This window comes from Apteryx rowi, unplaced genomic scaffold (assembly GCF_003343035.1).
Source record: "Apteryx rowi isolate R43461 unplaced genomic scaffold, aptRow1 scaffold_839, whole genome shotgun sequence".
Classification (NCBI taxonomy): Eukaryota; Metazoa; Chordata; class Aves; order Apterygiformes; family Apterygidae; genus Apteryx; species Apteryx rowi.
In genome coordinates, this window is record NW_020451137.1 from 149,923 (window position 1) to 164,276 (window position 14,354).

Consider the following 14,354-nt stretch of genomic DNA (forward strand, 5'->3'; position numbering starts at 1 on the left):
TCTAAACTCTTGATGGAGACTAATCTGTCTGTTTTCAAAATACCAAATTTTGAGTGGTTGGTTCTACCTGTACCTAAAATCTTACCAGAACTAATGCAGCAATTGGGGAAAACTGTAGCTGCTCTGCTTTTGTGTTCTTTATAGTTACAAACTCCTTTGTCTCCTGGACATTCAAGACTTTTGTTTTACTAAACAGTCTCCACTGGATACACAAATGTTTGTCTTAATTTTACTTGAGCTACTGCAGACTGTTCATAAGTAGGATGACTCTGAATATAAGAGTATCAGTTTAATATTTTATATGCCTTCTTTTATGTAAGTTGGTTTCTTAAAATGTTTTCATGGTGTACAGTCTCCTGTGTCACAGGGCCTGTTCTGGAATGTGTGACAGTTTAATGAGAGACTTCTAGATTTATTCTCAGAATCCAAATGTCAGTTACTAGTTGAATTATTTAAAAATAATCATGCAAGCTGGTGCTCTTAGGATTTCATTTTTAGACATTGAATTAAAGACATTCACAAAGGCCGATTTGAGCCTACTCCTTCCTATAGCAAAGTTCTTCTGGGGGGCATCAGTGTCTCAGCATTGGCTAACTTGTCTTTAAGGAACTTCTCTCTCACCACAAGTTACAGAGTAGGACTAGGGTTGTTTGGCTAAAATCAGCAATTAGAAATACTAGATTTGTTAGCTTTCAGTGAGAACAAGAACTATACTTGAGTGTTGTACTCAAAGCGCTTAGTGGAAAAAAACTTCAGCCAAAAAAATTTCCTTTTGGGCCAACAGAATATAGTCTTACTTTTCTCACACGTAGGGGTTTTTTTGCAGATGTTGGTTCTGTGACTTTGATTTGTTTAAAAAAAAAAAAAAATTCTTAAAACACACTACCATAACATTTTCTTTAATTTGCAGTCTTTTGGCAAAGTTTACCTAGATCTTACTGGCATTATTTCATATGTTTATTCTAAAGAAGCACTACAAAAACTCAAACTTGTTTCCGTTTTCCCCTTATGATTGATAAGCCACGCAACTTGCTTGAATCACATGTAATACACACTTAAGCACTTTCTTTTCAGATTTTTAAATTAATACATAATACAGGTTCAAAAATAGGCCATAATTTAGCAACCACTGACCTCAGTGAGCACCAGGTCAGGCTCTAATTCAGTTTCTGTGATTAATGTGAGAAGTGCTTTGTTCTGAAAATAAAATTTTAAAAGCAGGGTTTTTTGTCCATGAAACTAAGAAAAGTGTGGCACAATCTGAACTTGTGCATATGAATTTCAGACTTTTCACATTTTGATTATGATTTTTGCATGTGGGTAGTCTCAAGTGTCAGCTGAAGACTTCAGGGGTGGGGGGGTAGGAGATAAAATGTGACATGTTTAGAAACATGAATGGTAGTCTCTGCTGACTGTCAGTGGGGAAGTTGACATCTGCCTGAGCCTTATGCTAGGTAACAGGCATAATACTACCATTCCTACCAGAGCTGTTCCAGGGTTTTCAGCATSTGTTATGTTCTACTTCAGTAGTGACTACATTATTGCCTGTATCTGCACACGCTATAAAAAGTAGAATTAAGAGTTTTAAAAAGGCACTTCAAAAGTTTGTCTTCATACTGGCTTTATTTATTGATTGGTGCCAAAGTTTGGTAATAAGGATCAAGCTTTTTAATTTTTGCTAGGGGTCTGACCAAGGTCCATCCAATCAAGATCAGGCATTATCTGCCCAACAAGCTGCTGTAATTAACCTGACTGGAGTAGGGAATTTTATGCAACCTCAAGCCACAGGTATGTGCTTGCTGAGCGTCCTTTTGTACTTGTGTATGTTGGTAAATTCATACTGAAATGAAGTTTGGTCTTAAAGTAGTCTTACATTAGATCAGAACAATTTACTCTTTATTATCAGTACATAAATTATGCAAGAAATAGTTTCTTTCAAAGCATGCACTTTTCTGCTTTGTTTGGCAGTTGTTGAGCGTAGTAAATTGATTATCTTTAAAGCATATGGACATAAGTCACACTTCATACAAAAAGAAAATACAGAAAACTTCCATGCCAGACTTCATTGAGGAATGTTTCTTTAACTGTGTGTTTAACATCCAGTATGAGAAAACTTTGTGTCTCTACATGCACTTCATAATCAATTACCTTTTAACTAACCGAGTATGTATATCGTGTATACTTTATTCTGTACCGTTTCCAGTTTTACTTTGAAACTAATTCTATTGATCCTCCTTTTCTGTTGCTCTCTATTCCTATGTCTTCCTTTCCTAACCCTGACAAACTCGACCTGACCTCTTTGACCTGCCGGCTTTCCCCTTCTCCTTTTCATAGTGTTGTCTCAGCTTGGCTCTGCCATGAACAGACCTGAGCAAAGCCTTCCTCAGCAGAGACTCCAGCTCTCTTCTACCTTACAACAGCAACAACAACAAGCCTTGCAGCAGCAGCAGCAACAGATACAAGTAATCCAGCAACTTCGCTCTGACTGCATTTGAAAAAAAAACAAAAAAAATACAATTCTCAGCTCCAAAACCAAAAATTCTGCTTCTTAGATTTTTTCTACTAATGTTTTCACGGTCTCTCAGCCAATAAAACATTTTGGCAAACTACATCTTGAAAGACTTAAAATCTGTTGTTATCTCAGCTTGGAGCACTGAATTTATTTTTATTCATTTAAGCCATCCACCTTCCTGATTTGATAACATTCAAGGAGTGCTTGTGGCACATTAAAAACAAGCTCTGCAAGGTGCCATTAGGATTTCAAAATAATGTAACAGCATGAACTGTAAGCACCTGTAAGTTCAAATGTAGCACAGCTCCAGTTAGTACATGGAAAAAAACAGCTCTGGCAAAGCATTCCTTTAGCATACTGTCATTCAGATGCTTTATAAAAATATCTTAGTATTCAACCACAGTCTCCTTCAGGTGATACACATAGAAAATAAAAATACTGAAGAAATACTATGCTAAAAATGTACTGCTTAACTAAACAGATTCACTGAAGTTGCTGAGTTACTGCAGTTACTGCAACAGAGAGAGAGGGCAAAGAAACAACACTATGTGTGTAAAATGTTAGATATGCCCTCAGCAGGTTTCTGTGCCACTGGTGCTGCTTGACTGTATCTATTGCCCCAGTATGTGGTGTATTCCTTTTTGTTAACCCTGTACTTTCTCTCAGTTTATTTCATTTTTCCCTTCCTATCATTCTTCCTGAGATGAAAGGTAGCTGTAAAGCTAACTCTTAAACTTTTTCTTCCCCCCTCCTTTTTCACAGCAGCAGTTGCGATTCTTGCAGCATCAAATGGCTATGGCGGCAGCAGCAGCACAAGCAGCTCACCTACGACATCAACAACATTCAGGCAGCCACTCAAAAAGTAAGAGGAAAAGAGGCACACTGGCCCCTCCAAAATCCTGAGACTTGCATTTTTTTTTCTATATATAACTAATGATTCAAAGGGGATYTTTTAATGTTTAACAAGGAGAAAGCTTAAAAACAAATCAGTGTTTCACATTGCTGGTGGGAAAATGAACTTTTGAAGTTACACTGAAATAAATGGAACTGTTTCAGGAAGCCAACCCTTTGGAAATTAAAAATTTCATCCATAAAGCAGCTAGGGCTTGGTTTCCTTAAGTCGTTTAATTTTTTAACAGAATGTTTTATCCTGTATTTTTTACCATTCAGCAGCATTGTATATAGTATAAGGGTGAAAATCATTTTAGAAAAAATGAACTTTATAAATGTAGTATTGGTATTTGTTTATTTAGTAAAAAAGGTTTGTGAACACTGTAACAAATACAATTTTTACAAATCCATTTTTGAAAAGATCTTGCCTTGTTCATTTGGGTTGTATACTTTTTATCACTTTGTCAATCAGCTTCTTTACTTCTTTGTGTCTTGTAACAGCTCTGGTGATACAGTCCTGAAGCTTGGCTCCTGTCAGAGGACTTCCACCTAAAAATTAAAAACAATTTGGTTTTCCCTTTATACTTTGGTTAGGTTTCTTTAAATCTGTTTTCCAAGTGGAAATGTTAAATAATATAGTAATTCTTGTGACCACAAACTTGCATCTGGGGCATATATAGCTTCACGAACTACACTGAAGCTGTCAAGTTTGCTTTAGTGGCTTTTTAAGCATAAGAGACTTTGTACAAAATCTATCCTTTGCTACATGCAGAATATATATAGGGCTAGCTATGACTTTTTTCTTAAGTTTAAGTCATGCTACCTTTTTCAAACTTAATTTCAAGAGCAAGTGATGTAATAAGCACTCCAGCCATCCATCCGTTATCATAAAGCAGCCACATTTTACAAAGAAATGTAGGTAAAGCATATTTGGATCAAAGAAAGGTTGTCATCTCCATACCTGGCTTATGGACTGAACATAGTCTGCCTTCTTCATCAGTTACAATAGTTACCGTTCCAGTTGCTAAGTCTTCCTCTTCTGCAGTTGGATCAACAATCAGTAGCGTGCTTTTGAAAGAAAACACATGTGCACGTGTTGATATATTATGATCCATTAACTTCATTGCAAAATACAAGTTACTTATTTAATTTTTTTAAATGTAATTGTACCAAATATCTATAGTGTGATTTCCTGCACAGGCTTATGTAACACCAGTTATGTTATCAAAATACACCAATTTAAAAAAAGAAAAAGCAAATTACAAAAAGGGAGATTCAACATTAAATTCAAGGGTCTATTTGAGTCTGTAAAGACTTATCATTGAAATTGTTATACATAAAGTTGTATGTCAAAGATCTGTGCTACCCACTTATTTCAGGAAAGTATCAATAAACTACCATTTGCAACATTTAGTCACTTACAGCTACACAAAGACAGTGTTACTGCTTTTGCGTAGACTGCACACTAATCTTTTTACCAGACCTTAAGGTAAACTACACTTCAAAGAGCAAGTTTACCAAAGTAGTTCTCAGTTTCTGATCAGATTTCTAACATTGATCAGACTAGGAATAGTTCAAAAATTTGATTGACTGGGTTCCTTAAGGTAACTGAAGTAAGCTGTCATAGATCACATAATGCAGATCATTAAAAGAGATTAAATAGTTATTTTTGAACCATCTAGTAAGTTAAAAATAGAGCAAACCAACTAAAAAAATTAGACAATCTCAGCTATGAGCCAGCTTTGTACAACAACAAGAATTTGAAATGAAAAAGAAACAAAAACCAAAAAACCTACAATTCAGCCTTAGTTTCTTCTAAAAAAAAAAAAATCACTGCTGTTACAAACATTTGGCTCTATCCATAATTTAGAACCTAAACAGACTGAAGTGCAGGTATCAAGACAGGAAAAATACTATCTGAAATTTTCATGAAGTCTCAATTTACATTGTTCAAATAAAATTTTTTATGTAGTACTGATGTAGTCAAACAGCTTATCAGCTCGAGTGCAACTGTGCTACATGATGTTTATGACAAGTTTGGGGGAGAAATCAGTAGTTAAGAGCTGATTAAACAAACCAATTCGAAGGGTAACAGAATTTTTTCACTTTGAACTATTCAAATGCAATATGTAACACTTATCACAAACATACACTTCCTAATTAAAAAAAAAATTCTTCTGGATAATTTAAGCCTTACAAATAATTTCCACCTTGCTCTTTTAATAATGGTGTAATGAAAACATCAGTCCTTAGCTATGGTACACAAAAATACTGGGTTTTTTTAGTTTTAACCACATACACTCTGCAGCATCAGCCCTTTGCATGATGCAGGCAACCTGCATACATGAAGAGTCTAATGCATCAGACTTATTATTTATGAATAGGTTGATTCCACAGGAGCCATGCAGTGAAGCTGTGCACTGCTCTACATGAGTGTGCCTGGCCCACAGCCACTACCCAGTAGCCCAGATGTTTTATTTACTCAAAGAGAGCTTTTAGGCAGGAAGAAAAATGTCTGGAAGCCAGAGTATGTAAAGCTATTATTTGGAGGGCTGTGCCAATGCTACAGAAATACTAAAAAAAMCAGGAAACATATACACACACATACCATCAATGTTTAGTTTTAGGAGATAAAGGCAGACTTTTTATAAAGAGTAACCTGTTTGATGCAAGGGTCAGTTTCAGTGAAAGGAGGGAAGACYTACAAAGCATAACTGATAGCTTTCTTCTAAAGGCAACTTTTTGTCTATTGGTGAGTATGAGTGATTTAAGTGCAAATACCACCATACTGATAACTGTATGCCTATCATGGCATACAAACTTTCTCACTTTTAGTATACATCAAACTTAAAACCCACAAGAATTGGTATTAAAGCAATTAACAGAAGCACTCTAAAATACTGATAACTCTTAGTTTGGTTCATTTTGGTAATCAACTGGTCAACATTTGAGTTTGGCATCCCATCTGCCCACCCTGGACGTTTCATGTTTGAATAGAAGGGTCTATTAGTCATTTTGGGAATACAGGTAAATGTGCCATAACCTCCAAGCACCATAAAAATACCTAAATCTTGAATTTGATTCCTAGAACAGTGATCATCCTATTTGTCATTTTTTGCTTCTCAAACAGGTATCACCATAAATACTTGCATTTTTTATAAACAGCAACAGAACACATACAAGTTCCACAGTCTCAAAAGCAGAAATACTTAGGACTAATATTTAAAAGCATTGGTCAAGCCAGATTAGTCTGTCACAAAATAGAACCACTGTGTAATTAACACGCCTAGACTAAAAGAAAAGCCAGTAAATACTTTCAGGAGAGGAGTCAAGCTGTCAGATGTCATTACTTTAAATTTTCATCATCAGATTCTTTACCTACAGGACTAATGATTTAAGAGTGCTGGTCATAYGTCATATTGGGCAATTATGTTTTCAGTTATCTAGAGTTTTTGTTGTTTTAACTGGACTGTTACTTATTACTTCTTTTGACTGTCCTTGGTATAAGCTGTTCAAAAATACCACYTTTTGTGTCCATAAGCTTTTGAAAGATTGTGTTGGTAACATTTTTCAAAGATATTGCACAAACATAAACAACATCCATTCCAGAAGCTTATTTCAATCCTAGAGTACTTTTAAGTGTATCTTTTAGGCAGGGAACCAGTCCTGCTTTAAGTCACAGGAAGAAGTTGGACAGACTTCACTTTGTTCTACTGCATACTCATTCATACCACAGAACTGTGGAACAGTTCAGCAAGACAGGCCTAGGATAAGAGTAAGTGAAACTGCACTGACTGACACTGCATGGTCTTCACTAGCACAAATGGGTGAAAAGTGACTTCCTTGGGTAGCATCCTCCGTTTTTCTCCACTTTTAACTACATAGCTGTTTTTGTAAGTACAAAACCTTTACCAACTTACTCATCAAATATAGCAAATGACGTGGCAACTGGATGCTTTCTGATGATCAAAGGATTCTTCTGTTTTAAATTAACTTCTGATAAACCAGTTTCTTCATTTACAGTAACTGCTGGCAACTGTACTGAAGAGAAGGAAAAAGGACAATGGTATATCATTAAACACTGGTTTTGAGAGGCACAGAGATGATCAAGACTACTGATGATCAAGACTACTGAAATATTTAAGCTATTCTTTTACCATATTGGTAAGCCATTGAAAACAGATCAGAATAGTGTTTTAGCTACATTATTGGTGTTCTGTACACAAAATTTCTTGAATTCAGTGAACATACTTAGCTTAGAACTATCTGTCCAAGTAAGTATTTCATTTTACTCCTCAAGTTCTTCTTTACACAGAAGCATTTTCTGTTTCTAAAATGCTGTAAAATTACAGTATCTTAAGAATCATATTTCACAAAAAGCATTCCCCCAGAGCCTACTAGCCATATTAAGAACAGGAATATAGTCTTTTCTCAGTAACTTCTTATACACCTGTAGAAATAGTACAATTCAATTTTCAGAAAATTCTCCCTCAGACAACACGTACAGTATCAGAGATAGCATCATGGAAATAAAAAGCAAAGAAGCTACAGGAATTCAAAGGCAAACAGTTCATAGTTAGAAAATGAGGCTTTGCCATAAGCATCCCTTTATAGTACCCTCCTACAGGCACATGTAACCCACAAACTTGTGAATTATCAATCCATATATTGGATGCATCAAAATCGTTTTTCAAACTATAATAAAACTAGAAATACTCTGTTGTGACAATAAACAAACCCACAACCACTTAGTTTGCCTATACTAAATAGATCAACAAGGTAAGACCCTGATCTAGATACTGAAGTTGTTTATGATCACTGTTGAAAGATTCAGATTTCGGGGATGCAACATACAGCAGAATGGCTATTAGTCTCTTAAGAGAGGGATGATATGCATGCAAAAATACGCAGCTTACAGCCCAGCTGTTAGGTATCTGTAGAATCACAGAATCACAGAATGGTTGAGGTTGGAAGGGACCTCTGGAGATCATCTAGTCCAACCCCCCTGCTCAAGCAGGGTCACCTACAGCACATTGCACAGGATTGCGTCCAGGTGGGTTTTGAATATCTCCAGAGAAGGAGACTCCACAACCTCTCTGGGCAACCTGTTCCAGTGCTCTGTCACCCTTACAGTGAAAAAGTATTATTTCCTCATGTTCAGATGGAATTGTCTGTGTTTCAGTTTGTGCCCGTTGCCTCACGTCCTGTCACCGGGCACCACTGAAAAGAGTCTGGCCCCATCCTCTCGATACCCTCCCTTCAGATACTTGTACACATTGATAAGATCTCCTCTCAGCCTTCTCTTCTCCAGGCTGAACAGGCCCAGCTCTCTCAGCCTTTCCTCATAAGAGAGATGCTCCAGTCCCCTAATCWTCTTTGTAGCCCTTCACTGGACTTGTTCCAGTAGTGCCACATCCCTCTTGTACTGGGGAGCCCAGAACTGGACGCAGTACTCCAGATGTGGCCTTACCAGGGCTGAGTAGAGGGGGAGGATCACCTCCCTCGACCTGCTGGCAACACTCTTCCTSATGCACCCCAGGATACCATTGGCCTTCTTGGCCACAAGGGCACATTGCTGCCTCATGGTCAACTTGGTGTCCACCAGCACTCCCAGGTCCTTCTCTCCAGAGCTGCTTTCCAGCAGGTCAGCCCCCAACCTGTACTGGTGCATGGGGTTATTCCTCCCTAGGTGCATACTGTCATTTCCACTTCATATTTAAATTTTAGTAATTTAGGGTTCAAATGACAGAAAAGAAAAAAAAGCAGTGTGCAGGAATTAAGAACTAGTTGCCTAGTCATCGTGATTCAGAACTAACATAGTTCTCCAAACAATAGTAACAAGGGTGCAGATCTTACTCTAGAGAAAACTTACCATTTTTTAATGCTGTTAACAAAGCAAAGGTACTGGCATCCAAAATGTTTCCATCATAATCCAGACATATGATATCACAGTATAACACCCAAGCAAGCTACCAAAAAAGATTTGCATATGTGAGATATTACAGCAGGTAAAGAAATGGTGCATTATTTAAGCAAATGSTGACCATATGAACAAAGATGCTTATTTCAATAATAATAATAAACTTCTTGCACTTTAGATGTAATCCAAGACACCAAAACTAAAAAGTAAAAATCTATAACCCCAAATACCTTCTTTAAAGTCCTTATACTGTGATCTTGTTAACAAGTCCCTCTTCATTTTGAGATACATCTTACCTTGCCATTTGCAATACACAGATCTTCTTTCTCTATTATCTGTGAACTAAAATAAAATGAGAGTGTAAACCAAGAAACAGAAAATTGTTTTGCAGAATTGTTCTTGTTTTAAATGCATTAAAATGGTTCTTACTTTTCAATCACATCTGCAATGAACTGGCTAGCTGCTTGAGCCTCTTCACCAGGAGGTCCAGGGCGAAACCTTGTTGAACAGAGGGATGGCAGTTCTACATTGGGAACTAGATATCAAAAATAAGTTACAAACTAATGAAAGCATGCTATAGAAAAATCAAAAATATAAATGCAACAATATACATTACCATTAATACCATTACCTCTTAATACCATTTTATGTACTTCAAATGAAAGGCAAGACTAAGAACTTATCAATCAAGTCCTCCTTCTTCTCCCCTCAAAAATTAAGTTATGTATGAGCTTTGTAGTAAAGAATTTATACTACCTTGCACTCTGAAACTATTTATTCCATGAAGAAGTACATACTCCTAACTACCATTTTCTGTTTGCAATCCTGCTAGGAATATCATGACCTCACACAAACTCTTCTTTAAATGTTAGGCATTCTTAACTAGATCAAGAGACAACAGCATTTTCAACCCACAGCCTGACTTTACTGGTATGCTACCTGCTTTTCATCAACTGTTACAACTTGATGCTTTAGACATGAAGCAAAAACATGCATAAAGTTTACAGGAAAAAAAAAAATAGAGCATAATCAAGTTCACTGAAAACAACATACTTTGGAAATACCTTATGAAAAGGGGATTTAGTAAAAGCTCTCAGTTCCACAGAAGTATTTTATCTCAAAAGAACTCCACAAATGAGCAAAGATCTACCCTCAGGATTTGCACAATTCCCTGAGAAATAAGCAGTTACAAAAATGGGTCTATTTCACTGTTTTTAAGGGAGGGGGTTTTTTTGTTTTTGTCTCTGTTTGGGATTTCAAGACAAAAGTTAACATGCCAGGGTTGCACAACCCTGCAAGGCACAATCTTTTATAAATGAACCTTCCTCCCATAGCATACATACTTCCCTCCCTGCTGAAGGCATCGTTTCAGCCTGGCTGAAATCAGCCATGAGAAGGTAGCTTTGCATGGAGAACTCAAAAGCAGGGCAGGGAAACTCGTAACTTGAAAAAGGCTCAGCAGATCCTCATTTATGTCACCACACCAGCACTAGAGACCTACAGTACCAAAATTAGTAGTCCCTAATTTAAGATATTGGATTTTATTTCTGAAGTACTATACGTTAATTTGGAAACTGTTTTTTAAGGAATGTAGTACAATTTTATCTAGTTTSTTTCTTTTAAAGTTCTTCACAATGCATTCAATCTATCCCATCATTACAGCCATTTAGCTGAAGTAATACAAGATCTGAATAAGATGCATATAGAAACACTTACCAATATACCCCTTATTAGGAGAATCTACTGGAGGTGCTGCAAGTTCCTGCAGAATGAGACAAAATAAAAAGCTGGATTTTGTTCACAAGAAGAGTTTCTGGCTATTCTATGTATGAAGAGTCATTTTCTTGCTGGTTATCATTACAGTTAGATTTACAAGAGCCATTTTTATCAGTCAATTTCAAGTCTTCAGGTATCTGTATATGTATTCGGCATGAGGGAAAACTAAATACAGGGGGGTGAAGTGATTTATCTCCTGTTTCACAGCAGGCCAGCTGTAAAGCTGAGGCTGGAAGTCACTCAACAGTCCAGCCACCTAATTACCAATTCTCTTATTAATCAATATTCAGTAGCTCTTCATTTAGCTTTTATCAATAAATAACAAAAACTTTAATTCTGCATATTTCTTCCCCCCATACACAATACACAACACAAAATACATGTTTTCAGACTGTATAGGTAGGATTGGACAATGAAATTATATTAGTTTCAGGCCTGAAAGTAACCCACGTGAAAGACTAACTGTTTGACTGGCATATTATTGCAGCTCTCCAGAAGATTCACTCTAAAGATAAATGCATAAATTCAACTGTACCGCTTTAACTCCACAAATTACTGTAGTATTTCCTAACTTCACCAGGGCAGAACCATCTGCAGTTGTAATTGAACCTGAAGAGAGAAAGCACTGTTCAATAAAATTTGTTTCTATTCAAAGGGCCTTAATTAACAACCAACTTCACAAAGCGTTTACATCATTTTAAAATAAATACAGGCTAAGCAAAGTGTCCATGAATTCAGRGTGGGAACGGAATCTCTTTCTCTACCAAACAGTCAAAAGACAGGATTATCAACACTTCTAAAATATAAGCAAAGGATTGCTGAATCCATGATCCAAAATGCATTACTAATATTTTCTATCAACATTCTGTCTTAGAATAAGCCTGCCTCATTATTATTTTGATCCATTTTTTTCATACATATGACTTTTAGTTCATTAATGCAAAACTGAGGTAATAATGTCTTTTGGATGAGGAGCAGTCAATGGTCTGCTAGATGAAAATGTATCTTTCTACTACACAAACAGATAAAACAGCAAGAGAGAGCTCTAAATGCCACAGATCCTATCAACAGGAAACCTTTATAGACCAGAAATCACAGACAGTTATCGTAACACCACCATCTGAGTGACTTGCAGTAAGATGTAACGGAAAGGCAATGCAGTGGAAGAGACCTGCTAATTTCAGTTTGAACAATAATCAGCAACTTTTCCATGGTGCTATGCTAACCTGTAGTTTTCTCTCAAAAAGATAAGTTAATTATACTCTTCACATCATAGCAAGGTCTAAGAAAGGCTCCTCAGGAAGATAAGGTGCTGCTGCTCACCATATAGAAGGTATCTTGCTTCTGTGCAAGACAGCTGCTCACCAAGCTTAAAACAAAGCAGAAGCCAGGAGTCACTGCCTCTCCCAAGATGCTACGGCATTCAGTATATGCCTAGATGGTGCCTTCCGCATCTATAATGTACGTAGCTGATCTTAGAATTAGACAAGCATCCAAGCATCCTAATGCATCCTAAATTATGCTGTGCAGATCAGCCCAGAAGCAGGAGTGAATAACAGCACTCAAATGTATTCCTGTACAACACATTCTTATTAATGCTCGTTGGAACTATAAATACAAATCCTACTCCTTTCTTGTTTCAAAATTCGAGTATCAGGAAAACCGAGTCATTATGGGCACCAACTATAAAAATCTGAGAATAATAACATAAAACCCTATCATTATTATTATTCCAAATAAGCACTTACCTATGTTGACAGTGGTTGCCCGGAATTCACCTAACTCCCTTCCATCAGGTCGACAGTTCTCTTTCTAAACAAAAATTACAAAATTCAAATTAAAAAACATGCTTCATGAAATAACACACCAACATTTATGCTACATGAGTTTATATAAAAAGCATTYTCTTATTTATAGCAGAAATATGGAGTTACAAAATTGCTAGAGAAAACTCAGTCATATTCTACCTAGTTTTTCAGCAACTGATACTCCACTCGTGGTTTTAGGCCCAAAATTTTATAGAAAAAAATATATATAACAAAGGATTAATTATCTCAAATGTAAGTGCTACAGGCTAGATTCAGAAAACCATCCAAGAATGAACACTATTGATAAATTTAGAAAGTTTCCACCTTTCTGCATTGTTTAGTTTTTGTAGGCAATTCCCCTTCCCTACCCAGAGGGGCTCTTAAAACGAACATTGGACCGAACCAAAAAAAACCTTAAATATTGTCAGTCAAAAACTGTCAACAAAACCTGGACATACACATTAAATCAGAAGCAGCCCCAACTCACCATCATGTTAGATGGGCATGATAATGCACCATAATTTCAAGCTTCTCAAAAACACAGACTGTAATTAATGGTTCAACTAATGTATATTCATATCTTAATCACATTTTGTTATCTTCCTCCTAACCAGTGTTTTAGAAGGTAAAGAACTCTAAACTAAGCCCTTGTAGGCAATGAAGCTTCTGTTAACATACATATCCACTCTGCATTTAGAAGAATTAAAGCTGACTGCAATGATACTGGACTCATTTCTTAGTATTATTTCAGTAATGCATAGACTAATATAATATGCATTACCAAATAAGTCATTGTTCTTTCTCCACATTCATGATGAATACAGTTAGCAGTAACAGTCTCTATACTTATTTTTTAGTAACATCTAAAAGCCCAGTCTGGGATCATTTTGTACTAGACACAAACCTGGGCCGCTATCTTAGTCAAGTTTAATTCACATTGCTTCTGAGGCCAAAAGAAGCATTTATCCATGTGAAGTTAAACCTGCTGCAGAAGAAATGCCAAAGATGTAGGGGGGGAAAAAAAATAATAATTGAGGGAAAAAATGGTCATACTCTTCACAGCACGTTTTGCTTTTGAAGTTTCAGGTTTCCATACAGATTACAAGCAATTTATACATGCATATCATGTTTTACTCACCAAAAATCTTCTGTAATATTCCAACGGTTCCACTGTTCTAGAATAAAYAGAAACTGAAGTTCACATGCAAAGTCTCTGGTAGCTAAGTGACGGGCAAGTGAAGAGTTAACAGGACTGAAGTTTGTCAATTGATATGCAGAAGAACTGATAGCACCAGAGCTGACGTGCACAAAGCTGCTGAACAGAGGACTTAACAGGACTAAAGTCGTCTACCAACCGATATGCGCAAGGATTGATATGTATAAGGCTGCGGAATGGCAGCATTAACAAGACTGAAGAGGTCTGCCACCTGGAATCTGCACGGACCCC

The 14,354-nt window shown here is 36.6% G+C and overlaps 2 protein-coding genes across 9 annotated transcripts in view; one reads left to right on the plus strand and one right to left on the minus strand.

The window, feature by feature from the left end:
- SUPT20H (SPT20 homolog, SAGA complex component) overlaps positions 1–3,813 on the plus strand; it is a 38,073-nt gene extending 34,260 nt beyond the window's left edge. For 6 of the 8 annotated variants that reach the window (XM_026089969.1, XM_026089970.1, XM_026089976.1 and 3 more), the window contains 2 exons: positions 1,683–1,788; positions 3,278–3,813. In XM_026089969.1, the coding sequence (XP_025945754.1) occupies positions 1,683–1,788; positions 3,278–3,378 (207 nt within the window). In that variant the 3' untranslated portion in view covers positions 3,379–3,813. Of the gene's footprint in view, positions 1–1,682; positions 1,789–3,274 lie in introns of all 8 variants that reach the window. The other 2 variants (XM_026089968.1, XM_026089975.1) reach the window with 1 other exon arrangement.
- The window catches only part of EXOSC8 (exosome component 8), an 11,334-nt gene continuing 721 nt past the window's right edge, over positions 3,742–14,354 (minus strand). The window contains exons 2-11 of the mRNA XM_026089977.1: positions 14,046–14,082; positions 12,848–12,911; positions 11,635–11,708; positions 11,040–11,085; positions 9,753–9,858; positions 9,620–9,665; positions 9,276–9,372; positions 7,324–7,444; positions 4,365–4,471; positions 3,742–3,952 (exon numbers count right to left, since the gene is read on the minus strand). Coding sequence (XP_025945762.1) covers positions 3,837–3,952; positions 4,365–4,471; positions 7,324–7,444; positions 9,276–9,372; positions 9,620–9,665; positions 9,753–9,858; positions 11,040–11,085; positions 11,635–11,708; positions 12,848–12,911; positions 14,046–14,082 — 814 coding nt within the window. The 3' untranslated portion in view covers positions 3,742–3,836. The remainder of the gene's footprint in view (positions 3,953–4,364; positions 4,472–7,323; positions 7,445–9,275; positions 9,373–9,619; positions 9,666–9,752; positions 9,859–11,039; positions 11,086–11,634; positions 11,709–12,847; positions 12,912–14,045; positions 14,083–14,354) is intronic.